This window comes from Pelodiscus sinensis, chromosome 29 (genome assembly GCF_052426305.1).
Source record: "Pelodiscus sinensis isolate ZL-2025 chromosome 29, ASM5242630v1, whole genome shotgun sequence".
NCBI lineage: Eukaryota > Metazoa > Chordata > Testudines > Trionychidae > Pelodiscus > Pelodiscus sinensis.
Genome location: NC_143080.1, coordinates 10560543 through 10576359, shown reverse-complemented (window position 1 = coordinate 10576359; position 15817 = coordinate 10560543). Strand labels below are relative to the sequence as shown.

At 46.0% G+C, this 15817-nt stretch overlaps 1 protein-coding gene across 16 annotated transcripts in view; it reads right to left on the bottom strand.

Moving 5' to 3' along the window:
- MARCHF10 (membrane associated ring-CH-type finger 10) overlaps window positions 1-14679 on the bottom strand; it is a 114026-nt gene extending 99347 nt beyond the window's left edge. For 3 of the 16 annotated variants that reach the window (XR_012898013.2, XM_075911299.2, XM_075911301.2), the window contains exons 1-3: window positions 12097-12282; window positions 11929-12017; window positions 1382-1487 (exon numbers count right to left, since the gene is read on the bottom strand). Coding sequence is in view for 12 of the 16 variants with exons in the window: in XM_075911299.2 (XP_075767414.2) it covers window positions 1382-1468 (87 nt within the window). In the remaining 4 variants the exon portion in view is untranslated. Of the gene's footprint in view, window positions 1-1381; window positions 1488-3780; window positions 3943-4441; window positions 4692-6767; window positions 6868-7097; window positions 7213-11928; window positions 12018-12061; window positions 12284-14573 lie in introns of those variants that run through there. The other 13 variants (XM_089773924.1, XM_089773923.1, XM_089773922.1 and 10 more) reach the window with 13 other exon arrangements.
- Between the last annotated feature and the right edge of the window lie 1138 nt (window positions 14680-15817).

The window sequence follows — 15817 nt, the reverse complement described above, 5'->3', positions numbered from 1 at the left end:
CTGCCCCGCTACTCTACATGAACCCATACCTGCTCCAGATGTGGCACCCCAATCTCCTGCCCAGGATTGCAATCCCCTCCTACCCTAGGTCATGTCACAAAACCCTGCACCCCAGTTCCCTGCCCTAGGTCACAACTGCCTCCATACTCCATTCTCCCTGCTGCACCCCAATCCCTTAATCCAAGCTCCCTTCTGCACCCAAACTCCATACCAGACCCCGCACCTCCTCCATTAATAGCATGGAAGAGTGTGGCCTTCTACCACTTTCCAAAATCTTGGGAGTGGCCCCCCCCCATCAAAAATTATTGCCTGCCCCTGGTCTATATAATTCTGTATAACCTGCTCTTAAATATCTCCAGTGATGGAAAATATACAACCTCCCTAGGCAATTTATTCCAGTGTTTAACCACTCTGACAGTTAAGGAAGTTTTTCCTAATGTCCAACCTAAACCTCCTTTGCTGCAGTTTAAGTCCATTACTTCTTGTCCTATCATCAGAGGTGAAGGAGAAAAATTTTCCACCTCCCTCCCGGTGACACCCTTTTAGATACCTGAAAACCGCTATCATGTCCCCTCTCAGTCGTCTCTTTTCCAAACTAAACAAACCCAATTCCTTCAGCCTTGCCTCATAGCTCATGTTTTCTAGACCTTTAATCATTTTTGTTGCTCTTCTCTGGACCTTCTCCAATTTCTCCACATCTTTCTTGAAATGTGGTGCCCAAAACTGGACACAATACTCCAATTGAGGCCTAATCAGTACAGAGCAGAGGAGAAGAATTACTTCTCATGTCTTGCTCACAACACTCCTGTTAATGAACTCAGCATTGGTGAAGGCTGATTAAGAAGGAGAGCAAATCTCTTCCTGAGTGAGAGAAACTGCCATCATTCTAGCCAGGTGATCTAGATTGCTAATAGACAAAGCCTCCCTGAAGTTAGATAGGTAGGCCAGCAGCCCTGCCTGCAACAGGCAGCCCAAAATGGTTGTGGAAGAAAGTAAGAGGAAGTGGTTTTTGCCCAGGATTCTATCGGTTGGAGGAGGCATGTCAAAGGAGCAGAAATATTCCTGCTAAATTAGAGAGAGTACACTGCCAGAGGTACAGAGAGAATTCTTGTGCAGGAGAACCAACAGTATAAGAAAACATCATTTGTATGGCCTGAAAATATATATTAATTCAATCTTACTGCACAACTTTCTACTAATATTAGACTAGACTATAAGGTAATTAAATTAAGTTCCCTAAAATGTAAGTTCCCTAAATAGAAATATATATCAAAACATTGCATTCAGCTTTTTAATCACCACCTAATGTACTACCTGACTGAATGTGACTTTCAACAAATAGTGAAACAGCTGACCAAAGTCTCTTGTTTTCTGGGCATACCTGATACTCTGAATCCATCTTGTGTTGCATTTCCCTCACATACTGAGCATCACTGATGAACTTCTGTCTTTCTCTTGAGTCATACATTACAGTAGTTAACCAGAACCTGCACATAAAGCAAATATGTCTTCTTAAAGACCAATTTTTGTCTCACTACTTCAGTTTTGCTATGCTTTAATTGTCTTTTCTCTATGTGTTAATTATTGTCTGGTAGTAGAGAGATGCTCCTGTCTAAAGAAACCACTGACATGTTAGGGCTGGCTTTCTTATAGCCTTTCCTTACTAATTATAGAGTAACCAACCACCTTGAACAAACTGGTTCTGGACATTAGCAGGAAATTGCTCCAAACTTGCTACACTATGATCTGGTACAGCAGTAATTCTATAGAAAGCAACAAGCAAGTTGATAAAGGTAAATTATATATTAATGTAGGATTGTATCAATCAAAACATATTAAGAATGGAAAGCTTAAATTAGTTGTCTCTGTGCAATTACTAGAATCTAATGATTATTTCTCAAATCTGTACTGAATGATTATTTCTCAAATCTCTACTGGAGCCTGATTCTGCAATTTGTAACTGTCAGTGTGTTCAACACCACATAGGAGGTTATTAGCACCTTGTAGGACATTTTCACTTTCCCATCCACCAGTCCAAGCTCTGGCAGCAAAGTACAAAGGTACATGGATTTCTATGACTATGGCCAGGTCTACAATACAGCTGCATGTCAGCTTAAGTTACATAGTTCCAGCTAAGATAAAAGATGTAGCTGGAGTCACAGTACCTTAAACCAAGCTTTGGTGCCATGCTCACAATGGGAGGTCAATGGGAGAAATGCTCCCGTTGACTTCCCTTACTCCTTGTGAAGAATAGGAATTCTGGTGTCCAGGTGAATTCCAACATCAACGGGAGCACCCTCAGCATTCAATTTAGTGGGTCTTTAGCGGGTCTTTACTAGACTCACTAAATTGAATGCCGGATCGACCACTGCAGCTTTAATCTTCTCCGTAGTCTAGATGGAGCCTATATGAGAAAAAACTAAATGTGAACCTGATAAATAGAGTTAAGAAGTCACTAGAAGAGACTCCTATACTTTTCATAATCATCATCCTGCCTTGGTTTGGCATGTAACCTGATAGAATTTTTGCTCATGGTTATGGTCCTCATTTTACCTTAAACTATAATAAATTTGCCATTGTAGAAATTTTCTATAACTTTTAGATTTGCCTCTGTATATAACTGGATTATTGCTATATGGAAAACAGGAAAAATAGAGCTCACTTCAAGTAGTTGAAGGCTGCTATCAAATCCCCTCCCTCTCTTCTCTTCTGCAGACTAAATATAGTAAAACCTGTGTTATCCAACACTTAACTATCCAGAAAACTTTAGAAACTGGCAAATTTCCAAGGGGCTTTGATCCAGCCAGCCAGGAACTGGGCTGGGCAGCTGGTGGCCCCTGCGGCACGAGGGTTGCAGCTCCATAAAGGGACCCTCAGATAACCGGAATTTTTAGACAACCGGAATGCCCTAATCCCCAGAACGCCCTAGTCCCTGAGACAACACAGGTTTTACTGTAAGCCCAAATCCCTCAGCCTCTCCTTGCACGTCATGCGCTCCAACCCATAATCATTTTTGTTGCCCTCTGCTGGACCTTCTCCAATGTATCCACATCCTTTCTGTAACGGGGGACCCAGAATGGGACACAATTCTCCAGATGTGGCCTCACCAGTGCCAAATAAAGGGGAATAATCACTTCCCTAAATCTGCTGGCAATGCTCCTAATGCATCCCAATATTCCATTAGCCTTCTTGGCTACAAGGGCACACTGTTGGCCATCTTAGCTCTGTCCCACCTCACACTATATTTAAGTCTGTATTATAAAGGGTGAGCCTACACAGCATCCTAAACTCAAAATAAGATATCCACTCTCCCCTCCCTAACCCACTTTCCTGATGTCAAATAAAATACACGTGTTTTCCTGAGCACAAACTCTCTTTATTTAACAACACTGGGGGAGGGGGAAATGAAACTCTGGTGAGACTGGGGAAAGGAGGCGGAAGAAGGGAAGAGAGAGGGTAGGAAAGGGAAGGAGGAAACCTGGGAGGAGGGAGCTGGAAGGGGGAAGCAAGGGGAACAAGGGGAAAGGGAAGCTTAGTGCTCAGGGTTGGGGTTCTCGCTGGGCCAACTGTCTCCCAGCAACGCGGGTGAAGGGGCCTCAGCATCCCCAGGGGGATGGGGAGGGAATGGAGAGTGGGGAGGGTGTGAAGGGAGAAGCGGGAGAGGGAGAAGGAGTGGTAGCTGGGGAAGCAGCAGGCGCTGGAGCAGCAGGAGGTAGCACGCTCTGCACCAGGGTCTGCAGGTGTTAGCAGATGGCACGGCCCTGGGCAAGCTGCTCCTACCGGAGCTGCAGGTCTTCTTGCACCCAGTGCTGGAGGGTGCGGTGCAGGGCTCACAGTGCCCCCAGCTGCTGCTGTTGGTACCCCCTCCACTGCACGGGAGCCCTTAGGTGCGGGAGCATGTCCCAGGTGGTATGGAGTGCCCTGCATGCACAGCTGGTGCGGCTGTGGAGCAACAAGAGAAGTGGTCAGTTATCCCTGGGGACACAGTGGGTGAAACCCAGTCCCCCCCTGTCCCCCGCAAGGTGAGGATGACTGTTTCCTGCACCATCAGAGACGATGTGGTTGCACAGAGGCCATGTTTGGAATGTCCTGCTATCCCCAGGAATGGGAGCTGCCCCAAGACCGCACCCATGCCCCTGTGTTGTATATAGTGTGGGTAGAGTGGGGGGAGATGTCCCCTGCTTCTGTGTAGAGTAGTCTTGTGGAGGGAGGGCGTCCTGCTGTGTCCCACCCTGGAATCAGGAGAATGTCATGCCTCTTCACACACGCATGTGGCTAACAGCGTAATGCCCCTGTGTAGCAACCAGCTGGGGTGGCATGGCACATGCTCGCACATGCACAGGTTGCTGCGTGATCTGTGGACAGCAAGGCCCACGCGTGCAGTCCCTGGTTTCCATTCTCTCCCCTCCCTCCCGCATAAGGGTTCAGTGATGGCACTCACCGGTTGCCTCCCTGGCCTCGGATGGTGACATGTCCTCTGGGAAGGCTCGGAGGTCCTGGCTGATCAGCATGCTCTGTCTGGTCTGCTGAGGCTCCTGGCTCTCTTCCTCCTCCTTGATGCCCTGGTCAAGGCCCTCTGCCCCAGGGTTGATGACCACCTGGAGGGCATGGACTGTCCCGCCCCCCAGGATGTTGTCCAGGGTGTTGAAATAGGGGCAGCTTGGTGTGTGTGCCCCTGGTTGGGAGCTGTCCCCTGTTCCTGGGTGCGGATGCGGCCTTTGCTAGTCATGCTGGCAGCTATCCTGCCATAGATAGCTGCATTCTTCCATCTAGTGCAGAGATCATGGACGTTGGAGGATTCCCTCTAAACCTGAATGAGGTCCATGATCTCCGCACTGGAACAGGAAGGTGCCCGCCTTTTCTGGCCCCTGGCAGGCTCCTGGAAGCTGGCAGACTAGTCCTGGGGAGCGGTGGAGAGCTGACTGCAGGTGGCTTGATGGCTCATATTGGGGCCACTGGGTCAGGGGCAGGACTGACTGTTTGTTGGGCTGGCAGGCTTGGAGCTGGCACGGGCACTGTGGCCAGACACGACCCCTTAAAGGGCTCCGGGGGGGGAGGGAGAAGAGTTTTCTTGGTTGAGGCCAGAGTAGCCAGCAGGGCACCCTGGGAAGGGCTGGAGGCCCTCTATCTCAAAATAAGCATCTACATAGAGCTTATTTCGAAATAGAAATTTCAAAATTGACATTATTCCACACGGAATGAGGTTTACCAATTTTGAAATAAACCCTCCGCTATTTTGAATTAATTTCAAAATAGCAGTTGGCTTGTATAGACACTAGTAAAGTTATTTTGAAATAACAGCTGTTATTTTGAAATAACTTTGCTGTGTAGACATACCCTAACATCGGTTAACTTCTTAATTCACACTGGTGCTCCATTGTGCTAGTTGCTATTCAGACACTTAATGAGAAAGAGACCCTGTATCAAAGAGCTTATTTACACTATATAGTGGGAGGGAAACAGACACACAAAAAGATGAAGTGCTTTGTCCAAGGTCACATAGCAAGTATTACCAAGACAGGACATTAAACAAGATTTCCAGCTTAGTTTCCTACCCACTGGACCATACTACCCCCAAAATGTATTCAAAAACTTAGATTACTTCAAACTAAATAAAAAAAGAAGCAGCAGCACAGTAATGTACAAGAAAGTCATACTGACTAGGTCTAAATCAGCATGTACAGATTTCTGGAGGGCATGTAAGCTGATCACCCTGTACAGAGAGCTGCATTCAAGACATCAGTGTAAATTATATGAGGTAAATTAATGGAGAATTATTGAGAGAAATCACTAGTGATAGTAAAAGCTCACAAACTATTAAAAATGATGTAGCCATCTACTGCAGAAAATGTGTGAGACAAAGTTTTCTTAAAAAACAACAAATAGTCTAGTAGCACCTTAAAGACTAACAAAACATGTAGATGGTATCATGAGCTTTCATGGGCACAACCCTCTTCTTTAGGGCTATGTCTAGACTGCAAGCCTCTTTCGAAAGAGGCTTTTTCGAAAGATGCTTTCGAAAAAGCCTCTTTCGAAAAAGAGCGTCTAGACTGCAAGCGGAACTTTCGAAAAAGCAAGCCGCTTTTTCGAAAGAGCACCCAGGCAGTCTGGATGCTCTCTTTCGAAAAACCCGTTTGCATTCAAGAACGCCTTTTTTCGAAAGAGCACTTTCGAAAAAAGGCATTCTTCCTCGTGAAATTAGGTTTACCGCTGTCAAAAGAAAAGCCGCGTTCTTTCAATTGAACGCGGCTGCAGTCTAGACGCAGGTGAAGTTTTTTTTGAAAAAAGGCTACATTTTTCGAAAAAAAACCTGAGTCTGGACACAGCCTAGATGACAGGAGTGTTAGAAGTCCAGATAAGGGGGAGGGGGGGAGGAAGAGAAGGAAAAAAAGAGAAAAAAAAGGAGGGGAGGAAGAAAAAAAAGAAAAACTGTGAGTTTTTTCTTCCTCCCCTCCTTTTTTCCTTCTCCCTCCTCTCCTTCCCCCACCCCCCCCCCCTTTCCCTTATTTATTCTTGGATCTGGACTTCTAACAATGCTGTCATCTGAAAAAGAGCGTTGTGTCCATGAAATCTCATGATACCACCTACATGTTTTCTTAGTCTTTAAAGTGCTACTAGACTGCTGTTTAAGTTTTTCCTGTTACAGACTAACTCAACTATTCCTCTAAAGTTTTCTTAAAATGACAAAGGCAATGACAAAGGCAAACAAGGGTCCTCAAATAGAAAATGGATGCTCTGAAAATAGAAATAAAATGAAGTTCAAATACTCAGTGCAGAGATAATCAAGGACATCAAGAACTCTAACAACTGTGGGTCAGGCAGCAACCATTGTGAATCTGCTGTCTTCTGACCTAACCCATTTCACATCTGTTAAGAGAAAAGAAAAATAACATTAGCCAGATTCAGCTAACAAGATGGATGACATACAATTATTCGATGTTTGAAAATATCTGAGAAACATGACAACAGGTCCAAAAGGTTTTGAAGATGCATATTACATTAATTGAAAGAAATGCTACTTCTTTCAGAAGAGTTGACAGATGTCATCAAATAAGGCAGGCAAAGAATGTGTGGAGTCCAGACAATAAATTATATACCTGTAAATCTTGTTCTGTGACAGGTATAATGTATTCTTGTTAATGTTTTGTGTGGTCCATCACATACAATAAACACAGGCAATCTGTGAGAACATCTTAGATAAAACAGTTTCACTCTCAAGTTTCCCATGATGTCATAAAACCTCATAATGTGCATATATACATTGTTTCCCTCTGTATAATTGATAAACTGTAAAGTAGCCAGGCAAAATGAAAACAAATGAATCTCAAGCATTGTTACAGGCTGGGGACTGAATGGCTAAGTAGAAGTTGTGCAGAAAAGGACCTGGGGATTATAGTGGATGAGAAGCTGGATACGAGTCAACAGTGTGCCCTTGTAGCCAAGAAGGCTAATGGCATATTAGGGTGCATTAGGAGGAGCATTGCCAGCAGATCTAGAGAAGTAATTATTCCCCATTATTCGGCTCTGGTATATTGTGTCCAGTTCTGGGCCCCCATTATAGAAAGGATATGGACACATTACAGAGGGGCCAGCAGACGACCAAAATTATTAGGGGGCTTGTGCGCATGACCTATGAGGAGAGGCTGAGGGATTTGGGTTTGTTTAGTCTGCAGAAGAGAAGAGTGACGGGGGATTTGATAGCAGCCTTCAACTTCCTGAAGGGAGGTTCCAAAGAGGATAGAGAAAAGCTGTTCATAGTAGTGACGGATGGCAGAACAAGGAGCAATGGTCTCAGTGGGGGAGGTCTAGGTTGGATATTAGGAAAAACTATTTCACTAGGAGGGTGGTGAAGCACTGGAATGGGTTACTTAGGGAGGGGGTAGAATCTCCATCCTTAGAAGCTTTTAAGTCTCGGCTTGACAAAGGCCTGGATGGGTTGATTTAGTTGAGATTGGTCCTGCCTTGGGAAGGGGCCTGGACTTGATGACCTCCCGAGGTCTCTTCCAGGTCTCTGATTCTAAGGCATAAAGGATCTGTCGACGAAGGGTTCTGGGGTCGGTAGATCCCCGTCTAGACTGCCACGCTGTGCCAACAAACAGCTGATCGGCACAGCGTGGTGGCCATTTTTATTTAAATGAAGCGGCGATTATTTAAATCGCTGCTTCATTTCCCTTTGTCGTCCTGCCTCATCTACATGGCTCCGTCGACAGAGCCATGTAGTCTAGACACACCCTAAATGTCTCTGTCTGTATGCTAGGACCTAGACAAGAACCATCACAATGTACAGCACCAACTAGTTTTCTGTTGGCAATCTCAGAAAAGGAACCAAACCTCCAACGCTCATCTAGCCCTGATCTACGCTAAGCAGTTATTTTGAAACAACTTCCCTTATTTGAAAATAACAAGCAAAGTGTCCACCCTACGAAATCCTTAATTTCAAAATATTTTGAAATAATAACTCCAGCTTTTCATGAGGAATAACGCTTATTTCAAAATTGTTATTTCGAAATAGTGTGAGTTGCTCGAAAAAGCCTGGATGCTAAGCTGCTGCTATTTTGAAATAATTGACCTCCAGAGGCCTCTCACAGCTGCACTGGTGGCCACTCTGGCCACATCTGACAACTCCAGTGCTCCCCTTCTCCTGCAGAGTTTAAAGCAGCAGGCAGAAGGGGAAAGGTGGTGGCATGAAGAGAACTTTGCCCAGCCCCGTGCCACACAGCACTCATTGCTGGAGCCACAAGTGATCCCAGCACTCCTCTGCACCCCCACGGCTACCAGCACTCCGGCAGCACCCTCAGACATCCCTGGCCAGAGACGAAAGAGGGCAGCGATCTTGGACCTCATCAAGGTCTGGAAGGAGGAGACCAACCTCCAGGATGCCCGCACCAGGAGGAGGAATGCAGATGTTTATACCCGGATGGCTGCCAGTCTAGCTGAAAAAAGGACATATGTGGACCCTCAATCAGGTCTGCATGAAAATCAAACAACTCTGGCAGGCCTACAACAAGGCCAGGGAGCAAAATACATGCTCTGGGACGGCTCCTCATACCTACTGCTACTAGCAGCAGCGGGATGCCATCCTGGGAGAGGAGGGGCTGTTCATAACCCCTCCCGTTGTCATTGATTCTGGCCAGGACATGACCGGCGTCAGCCTCTACAAGGGCGGGGTTGTGGAGGAGGATGACAACAAGAAGGAGAAGGAGGAGGCCAGCCAGAACACCACGCCTGCCAGCCAGGAGTTGCTCCTTATCCTGGAGCTAGTCTCCACCTCTCACGATGTTTCCCAAGCCTGTGTGCATCTTTTGGAAGAGGCAGGAGTTCTGGAAGATGTAGGCATCATGCACCTTCTCTGACCAGCCGAAATTAATGTCTGTGAACCGTCCCTTGTGGTCCACCAGGACTTGCAGCACCATAGAAAAGTACCCCTTTCTGTTGATATAGTCCCAGGCATGATGGTTGAGGGCCAGGATGGGGATGTAAGTGCTGTCTAGCCCCCCCCCCCACAAACACAGTTGGGGAAGCCCATGGCAGTAAAGTCATCCTTGATGGGGTCAACGTTGCCCAGAGTGATGACACTCCGCAGCAAAATGTTGCTGATGGCCTTGACTACCTGCAGGAGCCCAGCCCCGACCGTGTATTTCCCCACAACGAACTGGTTCCCGATGGAGCAGTAGCTGCCCAGCATGGTGAGTTTCCAAAGGGCAATCGCAACGCTCTGCAGAGGGATGGCAGGTCTCAGCTGGGTGTCTCCTAAGGGCAGGGGTGAGCCATTTGCAGAGCTCGAGGAAGGTGGCCTTCCACATGCAGAAGTTCTGGAGCCACTGCTAATCATCCCATCACTGCAGGACGACGCAGGCAGTACTGGTCTCCGTCCTCCAGAAGCGGCATTCCACAGTGAGCAGGGGATTGAGCATCATTTGCTGCAGCAGGAGCACCAGGGCCTAGGTGAAGAGGTCCTCTAGTTGGGACTGGTTGTCATCGTGCTGAAGCAGCAAGTGGGCAGTTTGGATGCCTTACAGCAGCTCCAGCTCCATGTTGGAAGTGCTGTGGCATCCTCATGGGCAACCAGAGCACATGGCATGAGTTTGGTGTCCCACGAGGGGGCAGGCAGTGGAGGAGTGGCGTGTGAGACATGGCTGTAGACAGGAGCATTTCAGGTACGTGTTTCAGTTAGCCTCAGCCACAGGAAGTGTTCACCCTCCTGGTGTCCTCCCCGGAGTGCTTCCGGGGGATTTAAATCCAATCAGGCTTCAATCAGCGTGGATGCGCTATTTCAAAATAATTCTGAGCTATTTCGATGCTGCCTTGTAGTATGGATACACTATTTCAAAATTATTGTTTCAGAAGTTATTATTTTGAAATAATTTGCTAGCGTAGACATGCTTCTCTGCACAAAACTTAATCCAGAATAAGAATTTAAGGCAGAACAGCTATTTCTGATTCACTCCATGTGTGGATGGGCTTTCATTGTGGAATACAAGTGCTTTATTCTGAATTAACTGTAATCCATTAAATAAATCCAGAATAAGAATGCACACATGGAGTGAATCCAAAATAGCTATTCAAGAATAATGTTAACAAGTATCAGAAGTGTAGCTGAGGGGTAGCCGTGTTAGTCTGAATCTGCATAAACAATGAGAAATTCTCTCTAGCAATTATACACCACACCACAGTAACTCTAACTCAGGAACCAATTCCTGCAACAAACCTCGGTGCCAACTCTGTCCACATATCTACACCAGCGACACCATCACAGGACCTAACCACATCAGCTACAACATCACAAGTTCATTCACCTGCACATCTACCAATGTAATATATGCCATCATGTGCCAGCAATGCCCCTCTGCCATATACATTGGCCCACCGGATAGTCCCTACGTAAAATGAACAGTCACAAATCCAGAATCAGTAATGGTAACATACAAAAACCTGTAGGAGAAAACTTCAGTCTCCCTGGACACACAGTAGCAGATTTAAAAATAGCCATCCTGCAACAAAAAAAAACCTTCAAAAACAGACTCCAAAGAGAAACTGCAGAGCTACAATTCATTTGCAAATTTGACACTATCTAGTTAGGATTGAATAAAGACTGTGAATGGCTAGCCAACTACAAAAGCAGTTTCTTCTCTTTGGTGGTCACACCTCCACATCAGCTGCTAGAAGTGGGCCACATCCTCCCTGACTGTATTGACCTCATTATCTCTGGTCTTTCTCTTGATTTGTACTCCCTTATTTTCATGTGCCTGTATATTTATACCTGCCTCTGGAATTCCTATTACATGCATCTGATGAAGTGGGTCTTTGCCCACGAAAGCTTATGCTCCAATAAATTTGTTAATCTATAAGGTTCCACAGGACTTCTCATTCCCTATGAGAAGTCCTCTGTGTAGAGAAGCTGTATGTGAACTACAAGGAACAGAGCTATCTTTTTATTCCTATAGATCAAGGCTGAAATATATTGAAAGGACAGAGTAGAGAATTTAAACCAATGCTGCTCGGGCCATATCTCTTCAGTAATTAAAAAGAGATGTTCAGAGTATTATATTATTTCTCCCACACGAAGTAGTGATGATTTTTCAGAACTATAAAGAGGATACAGGGATTTATTTTAATGGTGAAATTATCAGAAATAAGAATATACTTGCTACCTTTAAATAAACTTCATATGCTCATGCAGGTTGAACCTCTCTAGTCCAGCACTCTCTGGTCCAGCAACATCCATAGTTCAGCATGATTTTAGTTAGCCAAATGTTCACTTGTTATGGGTATTCCCAAGTTTCCCACAGTCTCATAAAGTCTGTTTACAGACACCAGTCCTGGCTCTCAGTGTTGTGTGTTGTTATTTAGCTCTAATTTATCCCTAAATGTCTTTTAAGAGCCCAGTAAGCAGGGGAAGTGTTGGTAATGCTACTAGCCAATACTGACCTCCCATGGTTTCACAAATTCTCTGGTCCAGCATCAGTCAGGTCCAGCATCAGTCAGGTCCTGAGGGTGTCGGACTAGAGAGGTTCAACCTGTAATTATTACACATGACATTTTAACTTATATAGCTTCCCACCTTCAGAATTCTCTCTCAATTTAAAATGCACCTACTGCTGTATTCACTGCAGCCCCTTGTCCTGAATGCTAGTATAGTGGACTGTATTGATTCGCTGAAGGCAAATCGTGTTCACAATTAATAACAGAAGGGAAGGGACAAGGAAAGAGGGGAGGGAAGGGAAGAGAAAAAGAAGGGGCATGGGAAGATTATTAAAGAAGAAAGAAAAATGGGAAAGGGAATGCAAAGTTAGAAACCATGGTTCTCTCCTATAAACATTCCGTTTACCTAGGCATTTTCAATTACTTAATATTCTAAGAACTCTGACACAAACAGAATATTTTTCTGTTACATAATTCAGGTACATTTTCTGAAGTTATTCTCTAAGGGCAAATTCAGCTTTTATACCATGATAAAACCAGCCACTCTGCAAAAGTTAGTCTGGATTACAATTGTAATGAGACCAGAAGTTATCTGACGTATTTCTTTGTCTGCATTTGGGGCCTGATCCTAAAGACAAAGGAAACTTTACTTATATATTTAGGATTTGTCTTACTCTTTGACTCAAGAGTAATAGCAGTGGAGTCAAGTACCTTTTCTTTCAAATAAATTGATCATTATCTTTTTGTGGTTCTCGGAGTTGTCAACATCTTAATTTCAGCAAGAGTCTAAAAAAAACCCAAATATTGCTAAAGAACCACCTTCTGGAGGCCTGTAACTAAGTGAGAATTTCAGCTTTCATTATTAAAAAATCAACACCACTTTTTTAGCTTTACAGTTGTGGATGAAAGAGATTGAAAAAAATGGCAAAAGAACACCCTAAATGCTCAGAAACTGTAAGGCAAATAGAAAGAATATCACTGTTTTAGTTTAATTTTATAAATTTAAGCCAATCTTACAGGCTTTGGATATTAATATGATTTTGGAGGTAATCGTGCTGGGTATTAATATTTCTGTAAGGAGGAGGGAAACCACACAGTTTGATAGCTGTATACTGACATAAACAGTACACTGTATTATGTTGGGAGGGTTGTTTGACTATCTTTATTCATTTCATTTCCTATACATTCTAAGCCTCAAATCCCTTAGGGTACATCTACACAGCTGGGCTAAACTTGAATTAAGATACTTAACTTCAGATACATCAATTGCATAGCTTAACTCGTCTTTTGGTTCTGTCTACATAGCAGGAAGATGAAGGAAGAACACTCTTCCTTCAACTTCCCTTACTCCTCAGGAAATGAGAGTTACAGGAGTCTGAGTAACAAGTCCTCCAGCTTGACATTATTTCGAAATAAAGGCCTGTAGTGTAGATGCGCACTATGTTATTCTGGAATAATATTAGTTATTCCAAAATAATGATTCTGTGTAGACATACCCTTACATGGGAGTGAATGGAACTACACACATCAGTATGAACTATTAGGATGAATAAGGTTTGTAGTGTGCTTTGGTTCTGCAATTGGGATGCTGCACTAAAAGAAATTAAAATATTGTGAAATCTGTGCTAATCATAACCTGTCCTAATGCCAAATCTCTGCAGAAGTTCCTCCATATTAATCACTCTCTATTATGGAGCCATCTGTTACAACACCCAGAAACGTAGCGGACCATTGTGAGGGACAGTAAAAATAGTCTTCACTTCAATAGAAAACTCAGTTAATGATAAAGAAGCAGAAACATACACTGGGTAGAGAAAAGTAGGAGGCAAATTCACAAGAAAATTATTTAACACTTAGAACCAGTGTCAGGCTTGAACAGACACAAATGAGACCATAGCTCCAGCCTTCCAAGATGATAAGTGCTCTTGGCAACATTTATGCCAACATATAACTGTAAATCTCCACGGTCATCACTGAGCCCACTCCGCTGCTTGTACAATCCCATTCATAAAGTTCCACTTTAAAAGTACTCAGGTTGGTTTGCCACTGCTGCTCCTGGAAAACTGTTTCAGAACATCCCACGTCCTCCTGCCCGCTCAGCCGCGAACATCGCACCTTCCATAAAAAGCCCAAATCAAACACCCCTCTTCTAGGCTGGATCACGGGGTGGGTGACTGCTGTGACTGCCTCCTCGGATGAGCTCACACTCTCCTGTCTTAGAGATTCCCTGGACTTCTCCCAAGGAGTGTATCTGGAATACTGGGAACGCGGGGCAGGGATGCTGATGGAGAGCCCTGCTCAAAAAGGGGCGCTTTGGGAGGAGGTGGGGGGGGGGTCTGCCCACAAGGGGGCGCCTCTCTGAGGCACTGAGGGAAGAGCTGCTGTGGGGCAAGGGAGGGCCTGTGTCCAACGTGTCTTCTTTATGGCCCCGCTGGGGGAAGCCGTTCCCGCTGGAAGTACAGGCAGGGCCCCCCCTGACGGGACGCTGGGGCCCAAGGGATGCGTTAAGGAGGCTCCCCCAAGCGCTGGAGATGGGGGGGGTTTCCCCAAGGGGAGGGGGGAGTTGGGGAGGGGAAGGGCGGGGTCTCCCCGCCGGGGGTGCTCGGGTCAGGAGGGAACACGGGCTCTCCCCACTAGGGGACGCTGCTCACCTCGCGAGGGCTTCCCAGGCTCGTTCCCTCGGCCAGGCCGGGCGTCAGGCTGTTCCCCAGGCAACCGCGCCGCCCGCCCGCCTGCAGCGCGCGCCGATTGGGGGGGGCGGGGCGGGAGCCGCGAGCGCGCGCCTGTGGCCAATCAGCTGGGGCTAGGCGGGGAACAAGGCGCGGGAAGGGAGGGGGAAGAGGAGGAGGGGCAGCGAGAAGGGGGAGGGGGCAGAGGAGGAGGAGGGAGCAAATACAGGCCGTAGGCGGGGCTGTGAGGGGAACAGGCGCCAGGGTGTTGAAGGGGGAGCATCTGGGGGGGGGGATCATGACCTGGCACAAGAGCCTGGGGTGCCACCATGAGAAACGGGGGGGGGGGAGAGCCTGGTAACTGCTTGGCTGGCAGCTCTGCAATAAAAAATCAAAATAAAAATCCCCTTCTGGTTCAACTACAAGTGAGAGTGTCTGGGAATCTTCATCCAAAAGCTGGAGAATTGTCATGTTAGGGTCCCTCAGTAAAAGGAAACGAGGGGCTAGAGTCACAAACCTGGGGATGGCAATGCCCTCCCTCCTCTATTAGTCCGGTAGATAGAGTGCTCACACAGGATGTGGGAGACCCAGGTTTGAATTTCCTCTCCAGAACAGAGACTGGTAGCCCGGCGTCCCTTCTACAGTGCTCTGAGTAGCAGGCTAGACTCCTTCTCTGTCCCAGTGTCCTTTCAAGAACTTTGTACCAAGGAGGCAAGCTTCAACAAAAAAGATTAAGCAAGACCCCCGCCCCGAATAGCCAGGTGCTTGGGGAAGTCACTTGGGTGAAGTGAAGATGTGGGTTTAAGTCCCAGTTGCCAAATGTATATTCAAACCCTGCTTTTCCACATCCTGATGAGGGTGATGGTGGTTGACCACTTCCTCTGGTCATTTAGTGAAGCACTTCTTCTCTCCCCCCCCCCCCCCCATCTAAATGTTTATTTGAACCAAAACAATTTGCTGACATTGACACAAATTCATGAAATGCTTTTTGTCTGACTGCTTTTTTCTGGCGGTGGTTGGGAAAGGGAGTTTTGAGTCAATTTTTGTCCAATGACTCTAGCCCTGTCATCTCTTGTATGTGAGTCCTGTTATCAGCGCAAAGGACTCACACTGAGGCAGATAAGATTTACCCTCTTGGAGTGTGTCTAAAACTCTGGTTGTAATTCACGAGGTTTCCAAATTTCCCTTCAGGATCCCTCCTGCGAAACATTGACAGGTTGTGTCAG